Below are 25,149 nucleotides of genomic sequence, written 5' to 3' on the forward strand. Positions count from 1 at the left end.
AGCTCATTTGTTTTATTTGTGTACACTCCCAGGTGTGACAGTCATTGCAGTGCACAGCAAAATAGAGTGTGTGTCAGTAGGGGGATGGCTGTAAAGTCTGTTGCAATAGGGACTGCACACTAGCTCGTACAGGTTTTAAGCGCACAATTGTACATATGGAGTGTCGTTGCTAGGAGTTGCACTGGGTCTTGTTTGTTCGTTCCATCACGGCAGAAGAATGGGTTTGGTTCAAGAAGCACATTTGTAGAGAAGGTCTAAAAGACTGTAAAGGAAACAAGTCTAGTTTGAGGACTTGATCGCACAAGAACACGCTTCTCTTGAAGCACACTGGGATAGTTTTGTCTTTGCTGTCTCAAGACGGTTAAGAAAAAATGCAGTGATTTCTTGCCTCTGTGAGATGTACTCTTCAGCTGCAAAAATGCCTCAGATACTTTCATCAGATGATATTTAGTGATCTGTTTTTTCCTCAGTTTCAGATACCTGCATCTCACCAGGTTTTGCTCAGTGGCATGGAGCACAAATATCTCCACAGGAGATTTTGGTAGTGGAGTAAAGAGACTCAGTTGTGGACAGCTTGAGGGGACAGAAGATTTTGATTATATGTCAGCTGTCTTCTGCCATATCACTTAATTTTTCCTTCTCTTAGTTCCCATGTTAGGAAAACGGTTGAAATGTACACTTCGCTCAGAGAAGCCCGAGTTTTACTGCTTATAAATTGCTTTGAGATACTTGGAAGGAAAGTGCTATATAATTTTGAAGTTCAGATTCCCCAGAAGGTGTAAAATGGCAAGCTTCCATGAGCTGTGATAATTTACAACAGCTGAGAGTTTACCTTCTGTCCCTACCTTACTTCACGTTGAGCTTGAGTAGATGAAAAGTTTAGTTTTTCCATTATAGCAACTCTTGGCTTTTAATATGATGCCTTATTATATATATTATATATGCTATATAAAATTATGAATATATAATGTCATATATTAATTTAACTCAGCTAGCCTTTTGTAAAGCTGATTTTTTATCATAGTTATTTTATTGCAAGTCTAAAAAGCTGGAATATTTTTTTTGAGGTTAGTCAATGTTTTCTAGGTAGGCTTCTGTCTAGTCTTATTTCCAGTCAATATAGGAAATGGTAAAATAAATGCATTGGATGAAATGTGTAAAAGACGTGAATACAGTTTTGAAACACATACATTCTATTCTTAACTTGTTATAAAACTAGACATTTTATTCCCTGTTTCGTAAGAAACATACATAAAAAATGAAGCTAATGCTGTCTCTCTTACAACATTTTTGATAAAATAATGTCCCTTTTGGGAAGGCCAGTATTATTATGTAGCACCAGGCAGGAAGGAAGCTTGTGGTAAAGCACTGGACTGAGAATGGAACTGTATTGTCTTGGTGGAGTGTTTGTCTTTGGGAAGGAGAATTCCTCCCTTCCTCACAAGGGTGTTGTGCAGTAACATTTATTAAAAATTTCTGAGATGGAAATACAACTGTTAAAATTGCTACTGAGCTGTTTAATTATGACTAAGAAATATGTCTCCCTTATACTTTTTGAAGACTGTGCAGGACAATATTTTTTTTCTAGCGGCCTTGTGAGGAAATTGGGCAACTGGTGATTGATACCTTACAGCTTAAATGTTTTAAGAAGATAGATCAATGCTTAAGAAAAATTAAGAAGTATTTTTAATACACTGTGATTCATTTTAATGTCATTAATTTTGATAAACGTTTGCTATTAATACAGCTGCATTATCTACTTCTACTTTAAGCAGAAGTATAATGTCATGAAACGCATTATTCATACTGCTAGACAGACTTTAGCCAACAACTCTGCTTGTGCGTGTTATTCAGTGCTGAAAGATCAAAATCAAACTTCTGCCTCTTGGAAAGTGGCTACAGACTGCAGGGCTGATGGTCTGAAGGTTGAAGGTTGTCATCTTGACATCACGTAGATCTCAACCAGCAGAACCCCTAGCACTTCTTGTTTAGCCCATCAAGAGCTTCCCGAAGAGTACTCTAGCCAGACCCACAGCTCTTGCAGAGATTGAGAAGTCAGAGGGACATACACCAACAAGTGCTTTCACTTTCCAAATCTAATAAACCTTGGGGTTCTTCAGTCTTCCTTTTGGGCCATGTGTTTCCTCAACTCATAACTCATGTATATTTGGCTTCCCTTGCTATTGCCTGAGCCTACTGTCCGATCCCTCAGTCCTCCAGACTCTGTCCATCTGGGAAGCTGTGGGTCTGTGACTGGGTGGCAGTGATTATGGCTGGGTCTGCAGAGACACATATTTTGTCTTTCCTGCCAGCTGTGCTCTCACACTCCAGTTTGGGAATGCACTTCAGGGTCCCCCTCTCACACAAAGCCAGTGACAGAGCTGAAGCAGGAGTCTAGCACTGGTGTGGGAATGGCTGGGTAGGAGTTGGGGACAAATAGCAGAATGACAGCATCTTTGAATATGTGGTGTGATTCTTGTGGTGGGGAAATGTGAATGTAAGACTTTGCTAGCTGTGTAGAGAGTAGCATGTTTGCTCCTGAGCCTTCTTTGTGCTCCATCCGACAAAGCACAAGGCGGCATCTTCCTAAACTTTTACTTCCTTTCTTCATTGGCACATTAGGAATGGTTTGGGGTGATTCCCAAGAGTTGACTAAATCCATATGTATATAATTTGAACGGTGTCTTTATACTTGGAAAAGGTTGGGTGTTGTAATATTTGAAACAGGAGGAACAGTGAAACTCAGCTGTTAACTGGGTGGAAGCACTGGAGGGAAGTACTTGCCAAATCACTGGCAGACTGGGCAACTTTTGTTATGCTTCTTTTATAGTGGACTTAAAGCTAATAGATCTTCCTTAATTGGAGGCTTGGAGGCTTCATGCTACCTGAGGGTAGTAAGACTTTCCTCCCTATACAAAGAAAAAGCGTCAGAGAGTCTGGTCCTTTCAACCAACTTACATCAACGGTAGACTTCAGTAAATTAAACAGGAAGAAGTGAAAATGGTATCCTCTGTGTCAGCAAGGATGTGCAAGCCTGCGCACAGCTTCTTCAGCTGAGGGAATTTACGTGTTCTCCATTTAGATTAATGTTCTGCTTACAGCCCCAAACTTTCAAGGAATTAAAACTTCCATTCTGTAGTGTGAGGAAAAGGTACAGGAAAAATTTTTTTGAAAGCCTTTGGTGTTTGGATCAATCTTCCCTATCCGCTCCCCCTTCAGGTAAATATTAAATTTTGCTTCTAAGCTGTTATTTTTGTTTTGGTGTGCTGACTTGAACACTGATGTGCATTTTTTGATGCTTGACAAACTAGAGAACACCTTATGATGACCAAGATCACAGATTTACCACTCGTCACTTGAAACACTTCCTTCAGAGGTACAAAGACGTCCTTTGGTTTAGCGCACCTTGCTTAGAGCGCCATTGTGAGGCTGGGAAGCCACTGGCTGGAGCTGGACGAAGCTGTCAGGGGAAGTGAACTGCAGCTGAGGCAGTACAAGAAACTTGAATCTTTCATTCTTTCCAAATTTTGTCTAAGCAGTCTCCATTTTTTTTTCTTTTTTTTTTTTTTTTTTCTTCTTAATATTAACTTGTGAGGCACTCTGATTCTGTGCCTATGAATAAGGTAAGAAACACCTACTGGGATCGATTAATTTCCCATCCTTTAGAGTATGGGACTGAACAACCCAACCCACCAGAAAGCTAAATATTGATGCTGTCAGTGGCATTATAATTGGTCTCTGGTTTCATCTCCAAACAGTCCCTTGCTTGGATTCTATTATTTATTCTAAGAGGGAAAGGGTTATTAATGCAGTGTTCTTTAATGTTTTTTTCTTTTGTATGCATGTGTGTGTGAGAGAGAGCAGGAGAGCAATAACACAATAAATATATTGGCTAAAAGAAAACATTTGCAAGACATCCTTGCCCATTTTTTTAATCTTCTCTTATCATGAAGAATGTGAGCCATGATAAATTGTTCTGCTAATCAAACGGCACTGAAAGGTTAGGTCACTGGAAGTCTTTAGTCATTTTGTGCTTTTCAAGAGTGAATTTGTTAAAATTATGCTGAATACCCACTTAAAGCCTGGGCTGAAAACCCTACCTGTGTTTTATAACTCTGCACTGTCAGAACTCATAATAAGTCAAACATTCTTTCAGAGGTACTCATAAGGGAGAAAAAACCCTGTAAATTTAAGAGTAATTTCAGATTGTAAATGAAAAAGAGAGGCACGACTGTTCATTTGCACCAATCATGCCTTCCTTTCATCTGCTCTGATTAGGCCTGGTGCGGTTTCATCAAACTACTCCATCACTGAGCTGTCACTCCAGTCGTCTGTTGATTGAAAACAATCAGGGCTCTGATGGCACAATTATTCTGACCCTTTAACTAGAGGCTGCTGTGATAATGAAAGGTTGATTATGATAGTTTGTGCCTCTTTCAGTTTGCCAAGAAGGTTAATTTGGGCATCAGACGGATGTTTAATGGGCGCTTGCTGGCTACACTGAGGTAAATGAGAACGTGCAGTCTTCGATATTGCACGGATATAGTTTGGCTGTCAATCATTGTCATTTTGAGTTTGTGCCTCACACTCTGGAAATCACATTTTATTTTTTCCTTGGGATTTAATTTATTCTGTGCCCTGAGGAAGTTCTTTCACTCTGTGACCTTCACAGTAGCTTTCTCTGTCTTTTTTGCCTTCCCTCAAATGGAGCCCAAAGGCATAATACATCTAGAGGAACATTTTTCTTTCATTTTTCACATTATAAAAAAAAAAAAAAAAAATTTAAAATCCCTGTTTACCAACTCACCCTGAACAGAGCAAATGTTTTAATTCTGATTGTAAAATCAGAACGTGCAAATGAAAGCATGCCTTCTTGCTAACGCAGCGCCACACAGGGGGCTGCTGACGTAGACACACATTTGTAAAACTGACAAACAGGTAATTTTAAAATGTCCCTGTGTAAAGAGGGTGGGGGGATGGCACAGCCTTATTTTCACAGGCTACACGTATATGCCTCAGCTTGATGCCTTGTAAATATGGTCTCAGTCACTGTACTACAACTTTTTGAGTTGGAAAGTCTCTCTTCAGAGTTCAGGGGCAAAAGGCATTTGACTGCTGATTCAGAGATTATTAATATTTACTGTGTTCAGACTGAGAGAATCCTATGCATAATTTTGTAGTTGTTTGGCTTAAGGTGCAAAAGAAATGCAAATACCTCATAATTTTGATTGTTCTACATGCAGCTCCTTACAGTCTTATTTTTATGCATGTTTTAAATTCAAAATAAAAAGAAAAAGATTTCTGTCTTTAAGGCTGTCCTGCATTTAGGCTTGAGCCACTCATTTTCAATGCTGCCCACAGCTGTAAGGTAGTACCTGATTGATAGAATTGCAAAGAGAGTCTGGAGGCTGTGCTGTGTGGTTACGACTATCTTCTGAAAATATTCCTGTGTAACTCATGGCTTTGAAAAATTGTGTTATGTGTGTTTTGGGTTTTTTCCCAGCAACAATTCTTCACCCATATGTTTTTATTCTCAAATGGGTGGTGCAGACCAATTTAGGTGACTTTACTTAAAATGGTTAAATGAATATCCTAAACCCTCTCGGTTTTGTCCTTTATAGTCTCTGGAGAGAGAGGACAAAGACCCTTTAAAGGTCCAAATTCAGGCCCTTTGGAAATCCCTGTTCATTGAAAAAAGGTGGAAGTTTCTCCATAGCCTTCAGTGGACTTTGTTTCAGAGCTGTAGTAAATGTCCTGGTTTATCCATAGATTCCGCTCCTAGACTTGAGATTTGAAGAGCCATGGTGGTGCTGACAATAGCCAAGTGAGATAGACAGTGGCTTTGAGGGAAGAGGTTCCAGTCTGGAACACCTGGGGCTTGCTGAGTTAGATAAAATCCAATGAAAGGCCAAATCATGTGCAAGTCTAAAGCCAAAATATATGTTCTTAGTGTTCTCAAACACTGAACTAGTAAAGTGTAAGTTTTGCTTTTTGAAGTTACCTTGGTGTCTTAGAGTGATTGCTGTAGTAACTGTGTTGCTTTTGTGACTCTTTCTGGTTATTGATCAATAGGAGCAGATCTATAGCACTGCCCAATATGCTAATGATACAAAGGTATTAATTTGATTTTTTTTTCTGACTGAAAATTTTTTGCTTATGTTAAGCAACAGAAAGACTGCTCAGATGAGATTTGTGTTGAAAGAAGAGGTTTGTGGTTCTTTCTCTTTCCCAGGTATATATCATCATCAGATTGTCATGCAGAAATTGGATAATTTGTGTTGAATATATCTGATCTCAGTCCAGGTAAATACTTCCCTCTCCACTTTTGTTCCCATATTTAAAATTGTCCTTTCTCCTAAAATGAGAATGCTCACTCTGTTATTGTATTTAAGATTTCCATTTGTTTTAATAAGACAGTGTGAATTCGTTGTTTTGAAACTGTATAGAATTTGTTTCCTTTTATTTGTTTTTTGCTCCCCCCCGCCAAAAAAAAAAAAAAAAAAAAATCCCAACAAAACAACCAAAACCAACTTCAAAACCCTCATTTTTTTCCACTACTGTCACTTTTTGGCTTCATCTCAGTTATTAGAGACATTAGATGGTATAAATTAGCCTAATTCCTTTGCAGTCCACACAGCTACAACATGAATACATCAACTAAAGAGCACACCAAGATGACTTTAATGGAGTTCCCTTGGCCCTGCCTCCCACACAGCCCAGGCTTGGAGGCGCATTTTCCCTTCCAGAGCAGCGGACATAAACTTTCCCTTACACTGACTTTGTGACTTAAAGTAGTTTCTAAGTGAACCTGGGTCTAATGAGCGTCTCAAGCTTTTTTCACTCATAAAGTAGCTTGGCTTTTCCGGTTAGAAAACTTACTGTGATGTCAAGTGAAGGTCTGGCATGTTTCCCAGCACAGTGGCGTGCAAAGGGCCGCGGGGGGATGCTGAACAGGCAAGGCACAGGCGCGCCGGGCTCTCTCGCTTCCTGGGATAGCTGGCAGCCCAAAAGACCAGGTAACTATTTATTGCAGGGTTGCCTGCTGCAGGAGGGAAACTCTTAATTCAGCTTTAACCTCCACTGCCTCTGTGTCCTCTGCGGCTGTGGTATGTGTGTGGCACATACACCATTAACGGCAGGGAGGGAAGGACCGCACTCTGAGGCTGTGTGAATTGGACTGTTGAAGCACCATGCTGGAAGCAGAAGCAGCTGCTGGAAATGCAGTGAAATCACAATCCAATATACAGATCTGCTTCGATGTATGCTCCAACTGTGACATGTTACATTTTTCCGTCTGTTTTCTTCTGTTTTGAGAAGGTACTCCATTGCTAAATCAAGTAGTGTAACCTTGGAGAAGAAAAATCCTTTGGGTTAAGGTTTTAGAATAAGGGAATTAATCTGGTTTGAAAATCCTGTCCTTCTGAGGGTCTACTTTTGTCATTTACTTAGTTTAGAAGATGAATATGGCAAAATATATTATTTATTAAAGTTGATATAGGCACTAGGCTTTAGCTTCCTTTTCTCACATATTCATACATTAAAATTAATAGAAAAGAAGCTTCTAGCAGTTTAAACAGAATTTGCCTATAATGGCACTAGGAGTAGGAGTCTTTACTTATTTTTTTAATTATTTAGCAGCAATACAAATATTTTAAACCTCAAAATTGTGTATGGTGTCTCTGTCTTCACCCCCCACCCCCCGCCTTGCTTACTTGTTTGCGTTTTAAACACAGTTGTAATGTCAAGTGCTATTGGTATCTCCTTGCAGAGGTCTGAATGTCTTTCCTTTCGGTGTCATAAAGTGTATAATGACTTTGAGTTTATTTTGCTAATACTGATTATAGTTGCTAGTCACTGCTGCCAAAGAGGCTAAAAATTAGTCACTCTAATTAGTGTATAGATGGGGTGAATTTTGGAGTTTCTTTGTAGGCACCAAGTTTCTGAGTCTGAATTAAACAAAAACTGAGTAAAGGTGGTAGAACTTGTATTGATAAATATACAGGTGCTTGCTGATACAATTCTATGGATGGCACTTCTGCCATATGTTCATGAGAGTTTTATTTGCCACCTCTACACTGAAGGAAATGTAGAATTGTATTACAGTCCATCAGTAACTATTTCTACTAAAAGCAAAAAACTTGTTTGGGAACTTAATTTTCATTCTTCTGAACTTCTCCAGCTTTCCAATAGCTGCCAGACCATCCAGTGACTAGAATATCTGTTCACCCACAGCGATAATTCTACTTTCTTCCATGCCTACATAGTGTGAGACACTAGGTTCTGCTAGAGACCACCATAACAATGTGTGCTGCATAACAAGTGTGGTAGTCTTAAGGCTGAGTTTGTGAGTGACCTAAACCATATGACCTGTTCCGTAGCCTTGTGTCACAATTTAGGTCCTGTATTCTATGAATATACATAGAAATATCTACATTTGTAGCTTAAATTCCTGGCAGTTATTTTAAAGAATTGTCCCAAAATTAATTTATGGTATTTAAAATTGAGTAGCAGTCATTGTTATCAATAGCAAGACAAGGAGATAAAAACATTACAGCTTTTAGCTCTTACGGCTTTTTCTCTGCCTTGGAGTGCCGCAGGTAAGGTGTGGGTCACATGGAATACTGTAGCCAAACATATGTTAAAGAGTAGCATGAGTTGATTTGGACAGGAGCTTCTGTACCCGTTGTGATTCCCAGACCTTTGTTGCCTCCCTAAGACCCAGTAGAGTTTCTCTGCTGTTTATCAGGTGCCTACAGACCATCCAGGTCATAATGATGTGCAGGGTTCTTAGCCCTGCTTTCTAAATGAATGTAGTAAAATGCAGTACTCCACTGCAAAGTGACCTCAGATGTGGAGTCTGGTAAGAGCAGCAACCTGCACAAACGACAGCCTGGGATTTACCTTACCCTCCCTGTTGCTGTTGCAGTTGCTTGTCAGAAGGTAGTGTAGACCAAAGATACCTTTAGGTGCAGAATGTATAGGATCCTAATGAAATTGCAATATATTTAATTTGGAAAGGTAAAAAAGTTATCATAAATAAAGATGCAGGACAGATGAACAGGGATGAAATAGTGTAGGAAAGGGTGGAGAAATTTCTTGGTTCAAGACCAGGACTAGATTGTACATCTCCTGTGAGTGCCAGCAGAATCTTTGTATCACTGCACCACTGCTGCTGTGGATCAGAAATTCTGCGATTTTAGAGAAATGTTAAGCAATATTGGTTTAAGTGAAACCTTTTTTTACAGCTCCAGGAATAGTCTCAGTACTGACCTAACTCAGCATGAACCAAGTTGTTTTTGCCAAACTTCATGCAGTGGAGAAAATGTATTGTAATGGGGATGCCCATCCCTTCTGCTGCAGATTGCCATGCGTCCCATATGCACAGATGAATGCAGATACTGTGTCTTTGAATGGTATGAATTTATGTAGTGTTGCTTGTGTATTTATATAGTATTTATTGGGGGGAGGGAGGAAGGATGATAGAGGAAAGAGGAAGGATGAAGTTCTAAGATCTTAGGAGGCATTAATGTTAAACTTCCTTTAAAAGCCTTGTGGTTACGAAGACCTGGTTTATGTTAGTGCATGTCTTTTAAGAGTCTTGTAGTGTCTGTTGTTATGGCACAGGTGATACCTCCACGATGCCATTTTTTATGTGAGTGAGGGCATGAACTATAAGCAAAAGAAACAAATCTGTTGGATGCAAGTGATGACAGATAAATTTTTAAGCACGTTTTGTGAGTTCTTCTCTTTTAATACAGCAACCCATATGTCATTCAGTTGGCATGAATGCATTTGGTATGTTCATCATGATGAAGATGGCCTAAATTTGACTTCAGTTTCAAGTGTCTAGTCAATGAGGAGAGCTAAGTGCCTCTGAAGGCTTTGAGGAATGATTCACATGGCCTAAGACATGAAGTAGGGAGTTGCCTAAAACTACTCAGTAGGTGACACCTGACAGAGTTGGTGGATTTAGAACATGTGGATATAATGCTCAATGATTTCTAGTCCATAAACACTTTCAAATATATTTAATTAAAGCCATTTTTAGTAACCATTCTGAATACATGTAGCTGATGCATATTTTGAAACTCAATACAGCATTTAACTGACTGGACCACTGTTGCAATTTTTGATGCCCTTCATTGATTCTTTGTTCAACAGTGGTTGAATAGCACGGTGGAGAAAGTGTTTCAAATTAATCTTAACGAGAAGGTGATTTTGTTTTGTCATCTTCCCTCTTGGGCAGAATACAGAAGCAGCAATAAATTTTATATACTTCTGTGTATATGAAAGCCATGAGTAACAGGAGCCTTTGTTTTCAGCTCCTTCATGTGACATTTCCATGAGCAGTACGCGGCAGTTTTAGCTGAAACTGTTATTATTGCACACCTAGTTACAAACTTCTGCTCCATGAGTTCTTTGTCAGAATGAAATGAAATATCAAGTAGAGGAGTCTGTCCTCATCCAGAACTAGTCAATGTCTTTGTTAATAACTTGGATGAAAGAATAATATGGGGTTTATGTTTTTGTACAATCAGAAAGGGGGAATGGTCTTCAAGCACTTTCAAAAATATAATTAGGATTGAGAATGATCTTGACAGATTGGAGCAGTGGCCTGAAGTGAATAGTAGAGTTCAGTAATGACAGAGAAAGCACGGCACTTTGTGGAGGTTCTGCAGAAAAAAGAAGTGGGTATAGTACTCAGCCATAAGCTTAAACATGAATCAGTGATGTTGTAGCGCAGTGACAGTCTCGTGATGTACAAACAAGAATGGCATAGATTGTTACAAAGAGATCCTTCCTATTTGCTACTACTACAGCCTTAAGAGGAAGATTATATCCAGTTTTCAGAAGCAATCATTAAGAAAGAGGAGCATTTCCTTTCAATAACAGAGAACTGTGAGCCACACACCAGAGGTGTAGAAAATGTGACCCAAGACGGACTGAGAGACTTTTCGATTCAGTGAAGAGGAAACTGCAACACACGTTAAAATGCATCGAAGGCAGAGGAGAAAAGGAAAGTAGTAAACTGTTGCTCATTCTGTAGGATGGATGAATTTCAAAGGGTTGCTCTGGGAGTTCCAGAGCTCTGGAATATAAACCCACAGGTGGAAAATGGGGCAATGAGTTGAAGGGTTTAGAGCTCCTGCATAGGTGAAAGGAAAATCTCTCTGAGAGGATAATTGAGCATGGAAATGGTTTTCCTGAGGAAAGATTGGCTATCTTAATCACTGGAGATTTTAAAGAATATCTTATACTACAGTCCTTGAAATGGTTTAGGCCCTTCCAAGCCTCTTTTTAGACCTGGTTGGATTCTGTATGTAATTTAAAGGTTGTGTTTAATCTTGGCTGTTGATCTCTGGTACAATTCCTGGACAGTTTCAGAGTCTTCCTTGCTGCTGCTTTCTGTCAGTCCCAAACCAGCAGAGCCTCTTCTCCGGCTTAATTTCTGGTCCCTTTACACTTCTCTCCACTTTATGAATGAAATAAATGGAGAAGGAACAAGAATACTGAAGGATTCAATATGTATTTTGTTACATTCCTTCAATATTTTGTCATAAACAGAATGAAAGATGGGGGGAGAAAGAGCTTTTCTTTCTAATCATCTAACCATAATCCTACTTTTCTTTCTAATATACCCATGGTCTCCAGTGATCCCATAGGCCCTGCATTTATAGTATTGCTTCAGCTGCTTGATTCTGGGATAATGCGGTCTCCTACATCGCTAACGGTTTGCACAGTGAGAGTATTGCGTAGCAGTATTGCAATCCAGCAATGCTTAGGAAATTATTTAGGGGGAGTGGTACAATACAATGCTCTTATGTACATTATAGGTAGAGTTTTAGTAGGTGGCTTTTATGCTGACTCATATGCTTTCATAATTGCTTTTTATATTGATAAATATTACTACTGAGGCAAGTGTATAGCTGCTCCTGGAATGCAAGCAGTTTTCAAAAGACCAAATTTTAACAAGAATTGTACACAAGTAATTGGTGTCTTGTTTCTCCTTTCCTCCCTCCCCACCCCGCTCCCCCCACTTTTAGCTGGCTGTGAGGTGGTTGGAACATAACTGCCACTACCAGTACATGGATGAACTTCTCCAGTATGTCCGCTTTGGCCTTATGGATGTGGATACACTGCACACTGTAGCTCTTTCTCATCCTCTTGTGCAAGCTAGTGAAACTGCAACAGCACTTATTAATGAGGCCTTGGCTTACCACCAGAGCGTCTATGCACAGCCAGTTTGGCAAACCAGAAGGACAAAACCACGCTTCCAGTCAGACACTCTTTACATAATTGGTGGGAAAAAACGTGAAATCTGCAAAGTGAAGGAATTGCGGTACTTCAATCCGGTAGATCAAGAGAACGTTCATATCGCAGGGATCGCAAACTGGAGCGAGCTAGCGCCTATGCCTGTAGGGAGAAGCCACCACTGTGTTGCTGTCATGGGAGACTTTCTTTTTGTAGCTGGTGGAGAGGCAGAGCACTCTACAGGGCGCACTTGTGCGGTGAGAACTGCCTGTCGATATGACCCCCGCACTAACTCTTGGGCTGAGATAGCTCCAATGAAGAACTGTCGGGAACACTTCGTGCTGGGAGCAGTGGATGAATACCTCTATGCCGTAGGGGGCAGAAATGAATTGCGTCAAGTGTTACCTACAGTGGAACGCTATTGCCCCAAGAAGAACAAGTGGACCTTTGTACAGTCCTTTGATCGATCGCTCTCATGCCATGCAGGATATGTGGTGGATGGTCTTCTTTGGATATCAGGTAGAAAATGTTTCACACGGTTTGAGGTACTAACAAACTACCAAAATACTGTCTTGAATGAAAGTAATAAATCTTTAGTTTATATGTCTTAACAACTTTTGTCTTAGGAGATGGATATTTCAAAGAATTTAAACCTAGAAGCATACAATCAAGTCTTAGATTAGAAGTATAGGAGCATAACGTACCTATACAATATTTTTTGTCTGGTAAATATCTCTCTGTGTTTCAAAGCTGTGTATATCATATGAGCTACCTCCAGTCGCCATTCATACCTCACAGTGAATCGGAATGGTAATGCACTTTTGGACAAATTTCCGATGACAAATTCTGGGTGCTTCCTAAACAACAAAAAACCAAGACCCAGTTTCTGCGGTATAGTCTGGTACCACTGCATTTATTCCTGCTTATGAAATGGAGAATTAAGTCCTTGTTGGCTTGTGTCAATCCAGGGCTTGAAGGCAGATCTATTAATTGCTCCCACCTGCTCTTCAGGATGTTGTAACAGGCCAAGATGACCTTTATTAGAAATCATGTAGGGCTCTGACCGGCCATAATGAGTGCACAGGGCTGCCTAGGTGTAATCATAGCTTTATGGAACAGGTAGATGAAAGGCCTTGTAATCTTAAACTAACATATCACTTGCAACGCAGTCTGATATACTTTTTAATTTACATGTGCATGTTGATGGGAGTTGAGGACATTGTGTCGTCAGTCTTTATAGTGACTTTTCTGGTATTGGTTATTTTGGAATAAAGTCAATGCTGTCTACAGAAGATTTGACAGAAAAACATCCACATTTTACTAAGAAGTGTGTCATGGAAGGTGATAAAGTTGTAATATTTATCAAGGAAGTTAATGAGTAAATGGGGCTAGTCCTTGAGGAAAATGTTCAGTGATTGACATCTTCACTGTAGATACCCTCTGGGGATTTTAATATGGTCTGGGATGCCTCTGGTGAAAAAATGGTATATGAACAAAAGATTAAGTTAGCTACTTAGGCCTTCGCTGTGCTTCTGAAAGTATGTCTTTTAAGTTAGCGGAGCAACTTACAGATGTACCTTTCTGCCCATGTGGAATAAGTAAGTGCCTTATGGGGATGGATTCCCAAGCATTGGTGGGGGAGGTAGCAGGACGGGTATCTATTTTTATACATATATGCTAAAACAATGAATGATGACTTTGAAATTAAAAGCATGATGGAACATAGAAAATTGCCAAGATCGCTGGCAGATGCTTTGAGTCACATTCTTCAGAAACTGGCATTGAAGGAGTCTTGTAGAGTTTGTGCTGTGTGCTAACCCTGAAGTATGCACTCGGTGGGCTTTGAGACCCACATACAGAGAGAAAGAGGGTTTCTGCTTTATGGTACCAGCTGGGTACCAGTTCAGAGCATTACCCTGTTTATTCACTACCTTACCTATTTTATCTGTGGAGGGGGATGTGTGTATGTGATGGGCAGTTCAAATACATGGATGCTACTACTGCTGTGTCTCGATATTATTTTTTTTTCCCTCCTGTGTTTTACATTTTTCAGTCTCTGTGAAAAACAGGGCTTTTTAGGAAATTGTTAAGCATTTTACTATGAAATCATTGAAAAGCATTAGAGACATCCACTAGTGTGTGGCCCTCGCTCCAGTACACGAAAAAAGTAATATTTATGTTTTCTTAATTTCATATTTTTCTGAAAAAAACCAACCAAAAAAACCCCCCAAAAAACCAAACAAAACAAACCAATCAACCAAACAAACAACAAAAAAAAAAAAAACCCAAGCCAAGGAAGTGTTTGGTAGGGATTTTTAAGTCAAATGTGGGACTAATCTTTCCAGATATGCTAGGAAAGGGAAAATTTCAATTAATGTGCTTAGTTACAGAAGTGAAATGCCTGCCTGCCTGTGTATTTAAATACTATCTGCATTTATTTTATGAAACAGTGTGATATTGTTTTCATGGATATGCTTCTAATACAGCTGTAGAATCAGGGGCAGAGGTAAGTGGAAGCCTATTAGATAAACTCTTCAAAACTGGGCAAAACAACAAAAAATACTTCATCAGTATTGTTCCATTTATATTTGAAAATGCTACCAACGTAATTTCTGTTGTAAAGTCACAGTAAGGAGCAATGTTTTGGGCTTTTTTTTTTTTGTATTTTATATATTTTTTGAGAAAATGCTTAGCAGTTTTGAGGTGCTGGATTCTGACAGGTTATTATGAGGTATGACAGCGTACTATGCAATACTTCAGTAGGGTATCAATCTGAATTATGTACTCAGATTGAAAACTAGTTTCTGTATATTGAATAGAGTTATTTTAAAAATAAAAATAGATGGAGATGCAATGTGTAGCTAACTTTCTATTATTAATTAATTGCTTAGGGCCAGAACGTAGCTCACTCTACATGTATATTCAGGGGCAGGGGAATAGTAGAGAGAGATGTTTTGTTGTTCCAAAACTATCGGTAGTCACTGCTGAAAAAAATCCACCGTTCATCATCAAATGTAAGGTGTTAGCATAAAGTCATCAGTAATGCAGGAGGGAACCTAATTTTGAAGTATGTGGCCTAAAATGAAGTAATTAAAAATTTTAGTCTGAGTTAGGGATGTTTCTGAACTGTATTCCTGCTGCTTTTTCTGGGAAATAAGTGTCATCAGCTAGAGCTGTCAAAGTCAGTGCTACTACCAGCTGGCAAGGTAACCATGAAAATGTGCCCAATTTTTCAGTAAGTGGACAAATTAAATTGGGATAATACAAGTTTCTAGCCTTTGTATTTGTGAACATAGTAATCAAAACATGACCCAAACACTGACTGTGTACTTACTCTATAGTCAAAGCATCAGTGCCTCTGCTACAGCCCCTTGTCTTCCAAAGGCTTTGCTAATCAAAAGCTGCCTGGACTTAAGGGGTTTCTATTATTATTATTTGGATTAATTTTCAGCTTTACTTTGCTGCTCCTTTGGGACAAATATGAGATGGAATAGAGCATAAAATCATGGCGAAGGCAGCAGGGAAAGGAAATGTGCTAAACAAAATGCTGTACAAGTATAAGCTCACACTGGCAATAAGAGATAGATGGCTGGTGTTTCAGGTGACAGAGGGACTCTTAAGATGCCACCACCTCTTTGAAGTTTTTAACCTGCCAGAAGGCTCAGAGGGAGCCTTCTGCACTCTGGAACTAGTCGGACCCTCTGGTCAGCACAAGTGGGTTCAGCTGTCAAGTTTTCTGAGCTCCATATATTGTAGAACATATTTTTATGTTTGTGTCATTATTTTTTCTCATTTTTTTTTATTTTTTCACAGCTCTCATTTTATTTTATTATCTTAAAAAATAGATGAGAACTCATTAAAATAAGTTCTCTGTATTGACAGTACAGCATTGGGCAGATGGTTTGGAAATTTTGTAGAAAAATGAATCTCACAGGCCCCAGTTAACATCTGACACCATGACCCATTTCACAAATGAATTGCATGCCACATGCTTGAAAAGTGAAGTATTTGAGTGAAAGAGAAACAAGATGCACCAGACCCTTTGGAATTCAACATTACAAACAATCATTCCTTATGAGAGCAGGGAAACATTTTCCATAAGACTGAGAACTTGACCTATGCCTGTTGCCCTGCACATGCAAATCTGGACACCTGCTTTTCTCTGCACCTTAACCTTCCTCCTCCCTTACAGGTGTAGTGCCCCTGGGGACAGAGAGGGCAGGGAACCTCTACCAAGGCAGTTCAGTTCTGGGCCGTTGCTGCACCTGCAGCTGGGGATTAGGAGGCTTCCCCTCTGCCTCAAGTGCTCAAGAGATTAGCACATGAAAAGTCTTCTCTAAAGCGAGGTATTGTGCTGTTGTTTCCCAGAGGTCTGAGTTGCTGACCTTACCTGTGTCAGCTAAAATCACATCTTGACATGCACATGGAAACTCAACTTGGGGTAAACAAGCCAACCCCATTCAGTTGCTTTGTATTTAACAGCTTTCTCTTCAAAATTCAAGGTTCTTTTTTTATTCTTATTTTTTCCTTAATGGAGATTTTGTCCAAGGAAACGATCGAGAACCTGTATCATGGAGAATTATTCTGAGTTTGCAGGTGGTTTGGGTTGAAAAGTATTGCCTTATTATCAGTATGCAGTTGTGAGGAGAAGAAATTTTTTTTTGTCAGTAAATACCTTTAAAATTATTTTATGAAAAATAGATCTGGAATAAATAGGAATTTATGGTATCTAACCCAATCAAGTTTTGCAGTGTGGCTGGCACAGAAATTAGCAGAAACAGGAGACCAGCAAGTACATAAAAATTGCCTCAGTGGTCCAGACTTAGTTTGTATATGGAACAGTGTATTATTATTATTATTTATTATTATATTTTAATAAAGGTAAGGGATCTCACACCTTTCAAGCATGGGTTGATTGATTCTAGCATCAGGTTGATTCATCAAGCATGCCATTGATTCTACTTGGATTGAATGTAAACATCAGGCTTTAATGATTTAAAAAAACCCACAAACCAAAACCAAAGTGCAAACGAACTAGGGCTTGTGGCCCTCTTGTTTGCAGCTAGACAGCATCCGGGATGGAACAGTGTTAATTAGAGCTGCTGGTGGTGTCTTCCAGGGGACTTGTTAGGGTGGAAGAACATGCTGCAGCTCACCTGTCCTTTCTGGGCTGGCTGAAGTACAAGGCAGTAGGCTTGCATGTTGAGGAAGGATTGTCTTGTGTTTAGCACACAGACACATAAGAGAGAAGAGATTTCTATTTTAAAATAGCAGAGCACCTTGGGGTGCATGTCATGAGTTTCTATATATTCCCTGGGTTTGCTGGAAGCAATACACCCGGGAGCTCTTTGCCAACATGTAGTTTTACACGTCTCCCGGTGAACTGGGATTCGTGCGTGCAGCCTAGCACTTGGGGACTTTGGAAAGAGTTGTGAGATTTTCTGGGGCATTTGTATTGGATTAGATTTTATAAGTCATACAGGGGTCTTACTAGGACATGTTATAAATACGGATTATAAATTTTTGATTGGGAAAATGCTGTTGAATCTACTGCCTCCCACCCTTCTCTTTTTGGAAGTGTCTTTACTGAAGGTGTTTTTCAGTGCACTTTGTGGAACTGTTTAGGGGATTGTAACAACCCAAAATATTTTCCATCTGTAGGGAAGAGCTGGACAAGGTGGGTCTTGGAATCCTCCAGCAACTTCCCCATGTAGAGGGGCACCCGTGAGTTGGGAAATAGGGGTCCTGGAGGGCTTAAAAAGCAAGGCTTACAGCCTGCAAGGAGGCAGTGCGAAACAGTGACTGGTAGCGTAAAAACGTTGTAAGCCCAGGGGTTGGATGCTGGGCTTTTCATGAGTGTCTTCTCGTGTCTGTACAAGCAAGAAAGACACAGGCTTGTCTTGAGGGAGCTCCTTGCCTCCCAGAAACTCTAGTCCTCAAAGCAAGCTGCTCATGTCGAAGTGGTGCAATCATCACTGTTCGTAAACCCCAGCAAGTGCTGACCAAACTGTAAATTTTCTGTCACTTACCCAGCCAGACATTTTATCCTCTTTCTGTAACTGATGGGTTACTACCCCTTTAGCTGCTATTGTTTGACATCAAATCTAATAGCATGGTTTGTATTTTTAAATACTTCTTTTTACATTTTGTTACAATGCCTCCCTGCCATTCCCCTTCTGTCCTGATAGAAATCACTGCAGAGAAGTTTAAGAAATGATCTTGGAATTATACCTTTTTTTCTGGGAAAATATGTGTTATTTTTAGTACCATTTAAACTTTTTTCTTTTCCTTTTCCCGTTTTTTAAGAGACATATTGCTGCTCTTTTGCCCTTTCCCAGCTGCCTGGAATTGTTTTAAAATTAGTTCAAGAGGACATTACAGACTTGTTAAATTTGAATTTTGGCAGAAAATTTTAAACTTTTGCTGTAGCACTTCAAAGTTAGGAGGAACTTGAGTTTGAAAATTGATGCAGATATAAGATGGCATATTTAATGACAGATGTATCTATAGAAACCTGTTAAGATGCAGATTATCCCCCTGGGGAGGGGAGATCAAAACTGCCAATCTATAAAATATACTTGTTAGGGGAAGGCATGGAATCTATCTCTGCGAGCACTTTGATTGCAGGGGACAGTGTAGCAGCATGTGGCATCATAACCTAAGAGCAGACAAATCAGCTTGATGACTTTCAAAGCCAGGAATACTGCTGGAGGCAAGGGTACTCCAGTCTAGAAGAAATTAAAACATATAGAGACTGTTATTAATTCCGGATCTATTTTTGTGTAGTCAAATCTGTATGCAAATCCTTAGCATCTCATTTTGGCAGATTAATCTAAAAGTGAAGAGCAGTATGTGAAGGGAATGTAATGATAAAACACCACAGATGAGCAATATTGCAGGGGAAAAAATGTAAGCTGTGTACTTGATATGAGGGGCTCTTTGTGGAGAGAGGCAAATCTTGCTTATTTGATTATTTCATTATTTTACAAGGAAGCAACTCCCTTCTTTCTCTTCTTCTCCACATCTTTCCCCCCCAAATTAAGGTGTCCTCTCTGAATGGAAATATATGACCCAGCACTGTGTTTTGGTGCATCTCATGTAGTTTAACATTCTGAAGGTAATCATCCAAATAACTATGATTTTTATTTTTCAAAATATGAATATGACATCTCATTTTTAAACATTACGCTAGGAGTGAAAATAACTACGTAAAAGAAAATCAAATTACAAAACATATTAGAAAAGATTGTTTTGTGCATGTGGCTGTGAAGGCTGCAGAGACCAAAACAGACTGTGAGATTAGACGTGGGAAACAGTCCTTGCTTTCCAGTGTGTGTTCTTGTATGTGTACTTCACAGGTGCTGTGATGGGCAGTGTGTAGCAGAGCGTGATGGAAACAGTTTGAAAAGACTACATCTCATCCGAGCTGTCGCTTAGCTTGTAAGCATCCCTGAGCTGGGAGCTTGTGCTACCTACCGTGCCTGTGCTGGCAGAGATGCACCCAAGTAACAGTGTTATTCCTCCCTGCTACTGTGGTTGAAGACAAGACACTTGGTTGTCTGTAGTTTCTGCTACAGATTCTGGGCCTCACTGAAGTTATTTGGAGTGATCAGAGTACATTTCTGCTGGCAAGTAGTTCAGCCCAGTAGGAGCAGATCAGCAGATAACACTTTGGTGCCGAGTTCTCTATATCAACTCCATGTATCCTTCACAGTTTTTGCTTTGGACTAGATTTATTGTGGTCCTCTGGACCAGATATTCCCAGTACTCAGCTTGTACAAAACCATCTGAAAGACCAGTTATTATTTCACACCCTTATGCCCCATTAGGCACCGCTGTACATCTGGAGCAGAACTCCTGGTTTAACTTCAGTGCACACTGGTCCCACCCTACAGCCTAAAATGACATGCGAGAGGTGGGGGAGTTGCTTCAAAATCGCAGTATAGCTCTGAACCAAAATGCTGAGCTAGGTGCAGCTGGAGGGTGGCAAAATGAGGATTCCCCAGCATGGAGCCATGTTAACATTGGTTGGAAATAAAAGAAAAAAAACCCACAGTGGCTTTAGTAGGACTGGGCCATAGCTCAGTCAGCAGGAATTAAAGCAGCTCTGTTGCTGCTCTCTCTGAAACAGGGGATGTCCTCACAAAAAGGGAAACATCAACAAATGTTTCATCAACAGATGAAATTCCTTCCTCTCATTACTGTGGATTTTGTCCATCGTTGACAAGTGTGGTTAAAACTATGATATAGAAAGTTTGTCTGTCTATACGAGTTTCACTGGTGCGTGGCCACTGGCATGCCCTCATTACGTCCAGACTCTCTGGTAGGATGAAAGGTGAGGTGCAGCTTGCACGTGTTATTTCTGATCCCATCTTCCCATGGGCCCGGGGTGGTGACAGAGGGGGCAGTGGGACCTGCAGCAGCACTGCAGTGATACCGTGTCCCTCCCCAGGGGGCTTGAGCACACTCAAGAACATGGTTATGCAGGTAAGATTACAGACTTGTGACAGAAGAGTTTTTCTACCAGTTTACTCAGTGAGATTTGCCATTTAAACCCAGTAGAGACCAGGATGATCAGGCATTAAACGTGTACTGTGTTGAGGTAGATAGTTGGTCTGCAGCATCTACTTGGGTCGGAGTCCATTCTGGATTTTTCTGAAGTGCTTTTTACCTTGGTTTCTAAACATTATTGAAAAGTAAATGGTAGTGTTGTTTCTGGTCACTATGAAGGAACCTCCTAACACAGTAAGTCTGACTAAGACAGAAGATGTTCTCCCTATGATACAGACTAAATATAGGATTTCCTTCAAATATATAGGCAAACACAGTCACACAGGTTTGCACTATGCTTTCCAGCTGGCAGTAGTGTCCCACGTCATGCTTCTGGTTAGGCAGAGCTCCTCTCTGACCGCTTCCTTCTCTCTGATACAAGCCTTACCTCCTCCTCTTTTAAACCGCGTCACACTTGCACACTCCTTGGAACAGGGACAGGGTATATCTTCGCATCTTGATGAGGTTTGAATACACAGTCATTTATAAACATAACAATTTTTATCTCCTCTTTAGCACATAGACTTAGTTTTACAAAGGAGGGGGGGGGGGGGGAGCTGTTTGTTATTTTGTGGGTTTAGATGTTTGACAGATATCCTACTTATTACCTTGCAACCGGAATAAAAAATGCAATGGAATGTAAGCATAAGTGGTGGTGTGCAATGTAATTATGTCAGCAAATGAACCCTAGAGTTAGTTATTTTTCTGTACCTGATCTGATCTGGTTTTGTTTATACGAAAAAAACCTAACCTGTATAAACTTTGCCTTTAGGAGGAGTAACAAATACTGCACAGTATCAGAACAGGCTCATGGTCTATGATCCTAAGCAGGTGGGTATCTGTGCTGCACGTGTTTCTGTCCTATGTTTTGCTTCAAACAGGTCTTAGCAAATACATACAATGAGTTGGTAAGGCTAAAAATGCTGACCATTTGGATTAGTGGTGTTTTAAATTCACTTTGTACTAATGTGTGAGTTTAACGGAGTAATGGAGACCCTGACTACTTACTATGTTTTTCAGCTTGTGGGTATTAGAGACATCTGAGATTAAATCTGAGATTAAATACAGAAATATGCTTTAAATTCCCCGTATTTATCAGTATTTATTTTCCTTGGTGTGGGTTTTTTTTTGTTTGTTTTGTTTGGGTTTTTTTGGTAATCCAGCAGCCCTGGGCCACGTGTACTCCAATATACTCCAAATCAGTGTCACGCAACTGCTCCTTGTCATTGGTATTTCTGCTTTGAATTGCATGTATGGGCTTTTTGTTTTCTGCATATTTTCATAACTATACTACCTGGCTGTGACTTATTCTGCTGACTGCAAGGGTGCCTATCATTTTGTTACCCAATCACCTAAAATATCTTTTAGGGATTATTTCATACGTTGTGTGTATGTTTTGATTAGGTTAGCACGGCTCAGTAACCATTTCAGAGGGTTAGGGCATGGTTATGCCCTCTTGCTTGTATTTGGAATTTAAGTCCTAAGCTTGCAATCAGAGTTGCATAGCTTGATTTACATCCACGCGGAAGAGTATTGACTTTTCTGATTGTGGAATAGGGTTGATTGCTGTATTTGGAACCAAATTGTGCCGGGATACTGCCATGTGGTTCCCGCTGACTTTTTAAAGCATAACACATACGGGTCCTGAAGCAGAAAGCAGGCAATGACACACCTGCCTCTTTCTTTTTGAGGTGCAGTTTTATGTGCTGATTGTACGAATGCTGATTCTGTCCTAAATCCAAGTAGCGATTACAGGCAGCAACCTTATTTCGCTTATGAGGGGGACATATATTTAGATACTGTGTCTCTACTGTGCGTCTTTCGCTTTGATTCTTTACTTGCTGATGTGGAAGTTGCACCCCAAATTGCCAGTGGCAGGGCTACTCCAGCATGCCGTGCCGACGGTGAGAAACCCGGCCTGGCAAGTAAGGAGTTACAGAGGAATTGTGCACTTGCATTCTTCAAACAAGGTCTGCTTCGTGTTTGTACACACAAACTCTTTTTAAAAATTCTGCGGGCATATTGTTTATGGTGGGTGCTGGAAACCATCACATCTGCTTGCATCTCGCACAGAATCTCAATAACTCTATCATTCAGCACCAGCGCTTGCTTCTGCGCAAGGCCTTTGTGGCGAGTCGATAATGCCTGCCATCTGCCACAGAGCACACAGCTACCTGCCAACAAGCCGGCTGGGGTGACCTCTGCTTCCTCACCGCTGATTAGTATTCACACCCCGGCTTATTAGAAATGACCCCACCAGGCCCCTCTGTTTCTTTGCCTTTGCAGCGCTTTGCGGCTCACCTGGCAGGCGCTGCAGTGGAGGAAGCTAAAGATATAATCAGGGGATGCAGGCAGGCTTAGCAAAGCAGATGGTGTCTATAGTCTGGTGTTAAGAGACTGGACTGCTAATGCAAACATTAATGCCTAATATTCAACTATTACACATTGAAATGTATAGCTATATATTGCGGAGGTTAAAAGGCAGTAGTATTAGAGGCTCTTGAGTTACTGCAAGCGGTAGCACATGCAAAGCAAAGAATTTCCTCACAGATTCTAACTTCCTCCACTTAAATAAATTAATCTTATCCATTGCCAGGTCATTTGATTCAGTAAGTGTATCAGGAGCAATTGTTTCCTTGGTTTTAAAATACTGTGCTTTAATCCGTCTTCTTCTGTGTCCTCTCGCCCCTCCCCTGAACAGGTAGAATTCTTGAATATTATTAACTAGGAAGGAAAATATGCAAAAGAATATTACTTGGTAAGCACCCACAAATAAAGAGTTAGCATTAAACCAAATACATGAATCATTTGAGAAGATTCTTTAGGAAATAATTTTTCCCTGTTGCTTCATTCCCCAAGGATAAGATCATTTGATCTTCTGAGTAGTGAAAGGTAGAAGAATCTCTCTTCTCTCATAACAGCTAGTTAGTACAGATAATTTTAGCACTGTATACAAAGGAGACATCTAATAGTCTTGCTTAAGGAGGATTTGCTACTGAATTACAAAGAATAATAAAAGCTTTGAAACCCGATGAGCTAAACAGAAAAAATACAGATCAAGAAATACTATTAATGAATTTAAATGTGAGAACTGTAAACCACATGTTGAAAGACCAGTATATCTAGTCAGTGTTATAACCAGCACACATTTAACACATGAACAACACAAGTATACATACCTGTGATTTCTGGCCAAGGGTAAGGAGAACACAAGTAACATGCTACTATTATTGTACTGCTAATATAGGTATGCCTCTAAGCAGTGCTGAGACAAGTTTTCTCTTTCTCTTTCCAGAATAAATGGTTAAGCCGTAGCCCGATGTTGCAGAGGAGAGTGTATCACTCCATGGCTGCTGTCCAAAGGAAACTTTACGTGTTAGGTGGGAATGATCTTGACTATAACAATGATCGGATTCTGGTTCGGCACATAGACTCCTACAGCATAGATGCTGACCAGTGGACACGTTGCAGCTTCAACATGTTGACAGGCGAGTATTGTACACCAGATAGGGAAACTTGCTACTGTTAAAATAAAACATCAATTCTTTTCCCTTTAGGTGCCTTTAGTATGTGGAACTCCATGACTGCTGCAATTGCTTCTGATTTAGGAACCTTCATTGGCCAAGAAGACACTGTTCTGGCATTCAGTGTTCTACAAAACACTTGTTTTAGCACATCGTAGGCTAAATTCTTAAGAAGGTGCACATTAATTTAATTAATCAATCAAAAATAATTTGTCCTTGTATTACCAGTACTTGCTTTTGAATCCCCGGAAGCTTGCCTGCAGTGGTAGATTTAGCTCCCTGTTTGAGTGTACAACAGGCAGATATGTCTCTGCCATAATACCGTTTTGTTGTGCTTCCTGCTGGCATTACAGGGAAAGCTTTCACTGATATCCGTTAACCGTCACTTATTTCTAAACGGTATCTTAATAAATTACACCAAAGGAGGTGTCTTTGTTGGAGTTCCATCAAGTCAGGGATGAGTTGAACAGCTCAGTTAGCTACAGGGTCTGTAAAGTTCTTCTTGACCATCACACTGCAACTCAATGTTCCTGCCACCCAGTCAACCAAATTTCACCGCCACCTGATACAATTCCCAGATGAACTACCCATTTGAATCCCTGGGAGAGACAGGTATGTGACACACTCTCAGAGTAGCACCAACATAGCTTTGCAGAAAAGGATGGATTTCCAGGACAGGGCAGCATTAATGTTGGGGCCATTCTCTTGTGTGGTAGACTTGGAGCTCAATTAATAACAGTACTGGCTGCAAAAACTTCCAGTGCAGACTGCTATAGGAGTCCTAGAACTAAGCCTACCTCACTTTTCATCTTTTTCCACTTGG

The 25,149-nt window shown here is 40.1% G+C and overlaps 1 protein-coding gene across 5 annotated transcripts in view; it reads left to right on the forward strand.

Moving 5' to 3' along the window:
* KLHL32 (kelch like family member 32) overlaps positions 1–25,149 on the forward strand; it is a 129,352-nt gene that overhangs the window by 99,807 nt on the left and 4,396 nt on the right. For 4 of the 5 annotated variants that reach the window (XM_055811050.1, XM_055811053.1, XM_055811052.1 and 1 more), the window contains 3 exons: positions 12,045–12,771; positions 21,575–21,633; positions 24,098–24,290. In XM_055811050.1, coding sequence (XP_055667025.1) covers positions 12,045–12,771; positions 21,575–21,633; positions 24,098–24,290 — 979 coding nt within the window. Of the gene's footprint in view, positions 1–12,044; positions 12,772–19,610; positions 21,634–24,097; positions 24,291–25,149 lie in introns of those variants that run through there. The other variant, XM_055811054.1, reaches the window with a different exon arrangement.

This window comes from Falco peregrinus, chromosome 7 (genome assembly GCF_023634155.1).
Source record: "Falco peregrinus isolate bFalPer1 chromosome 7, bFalPer1.pri, whole genome shotgun sequence".
Lineage (NCBI taxonomy): Eukaryota > Metazoa > Chordata > Aves > Falconiformes > Falconidae > Falco > Falco peregrinus.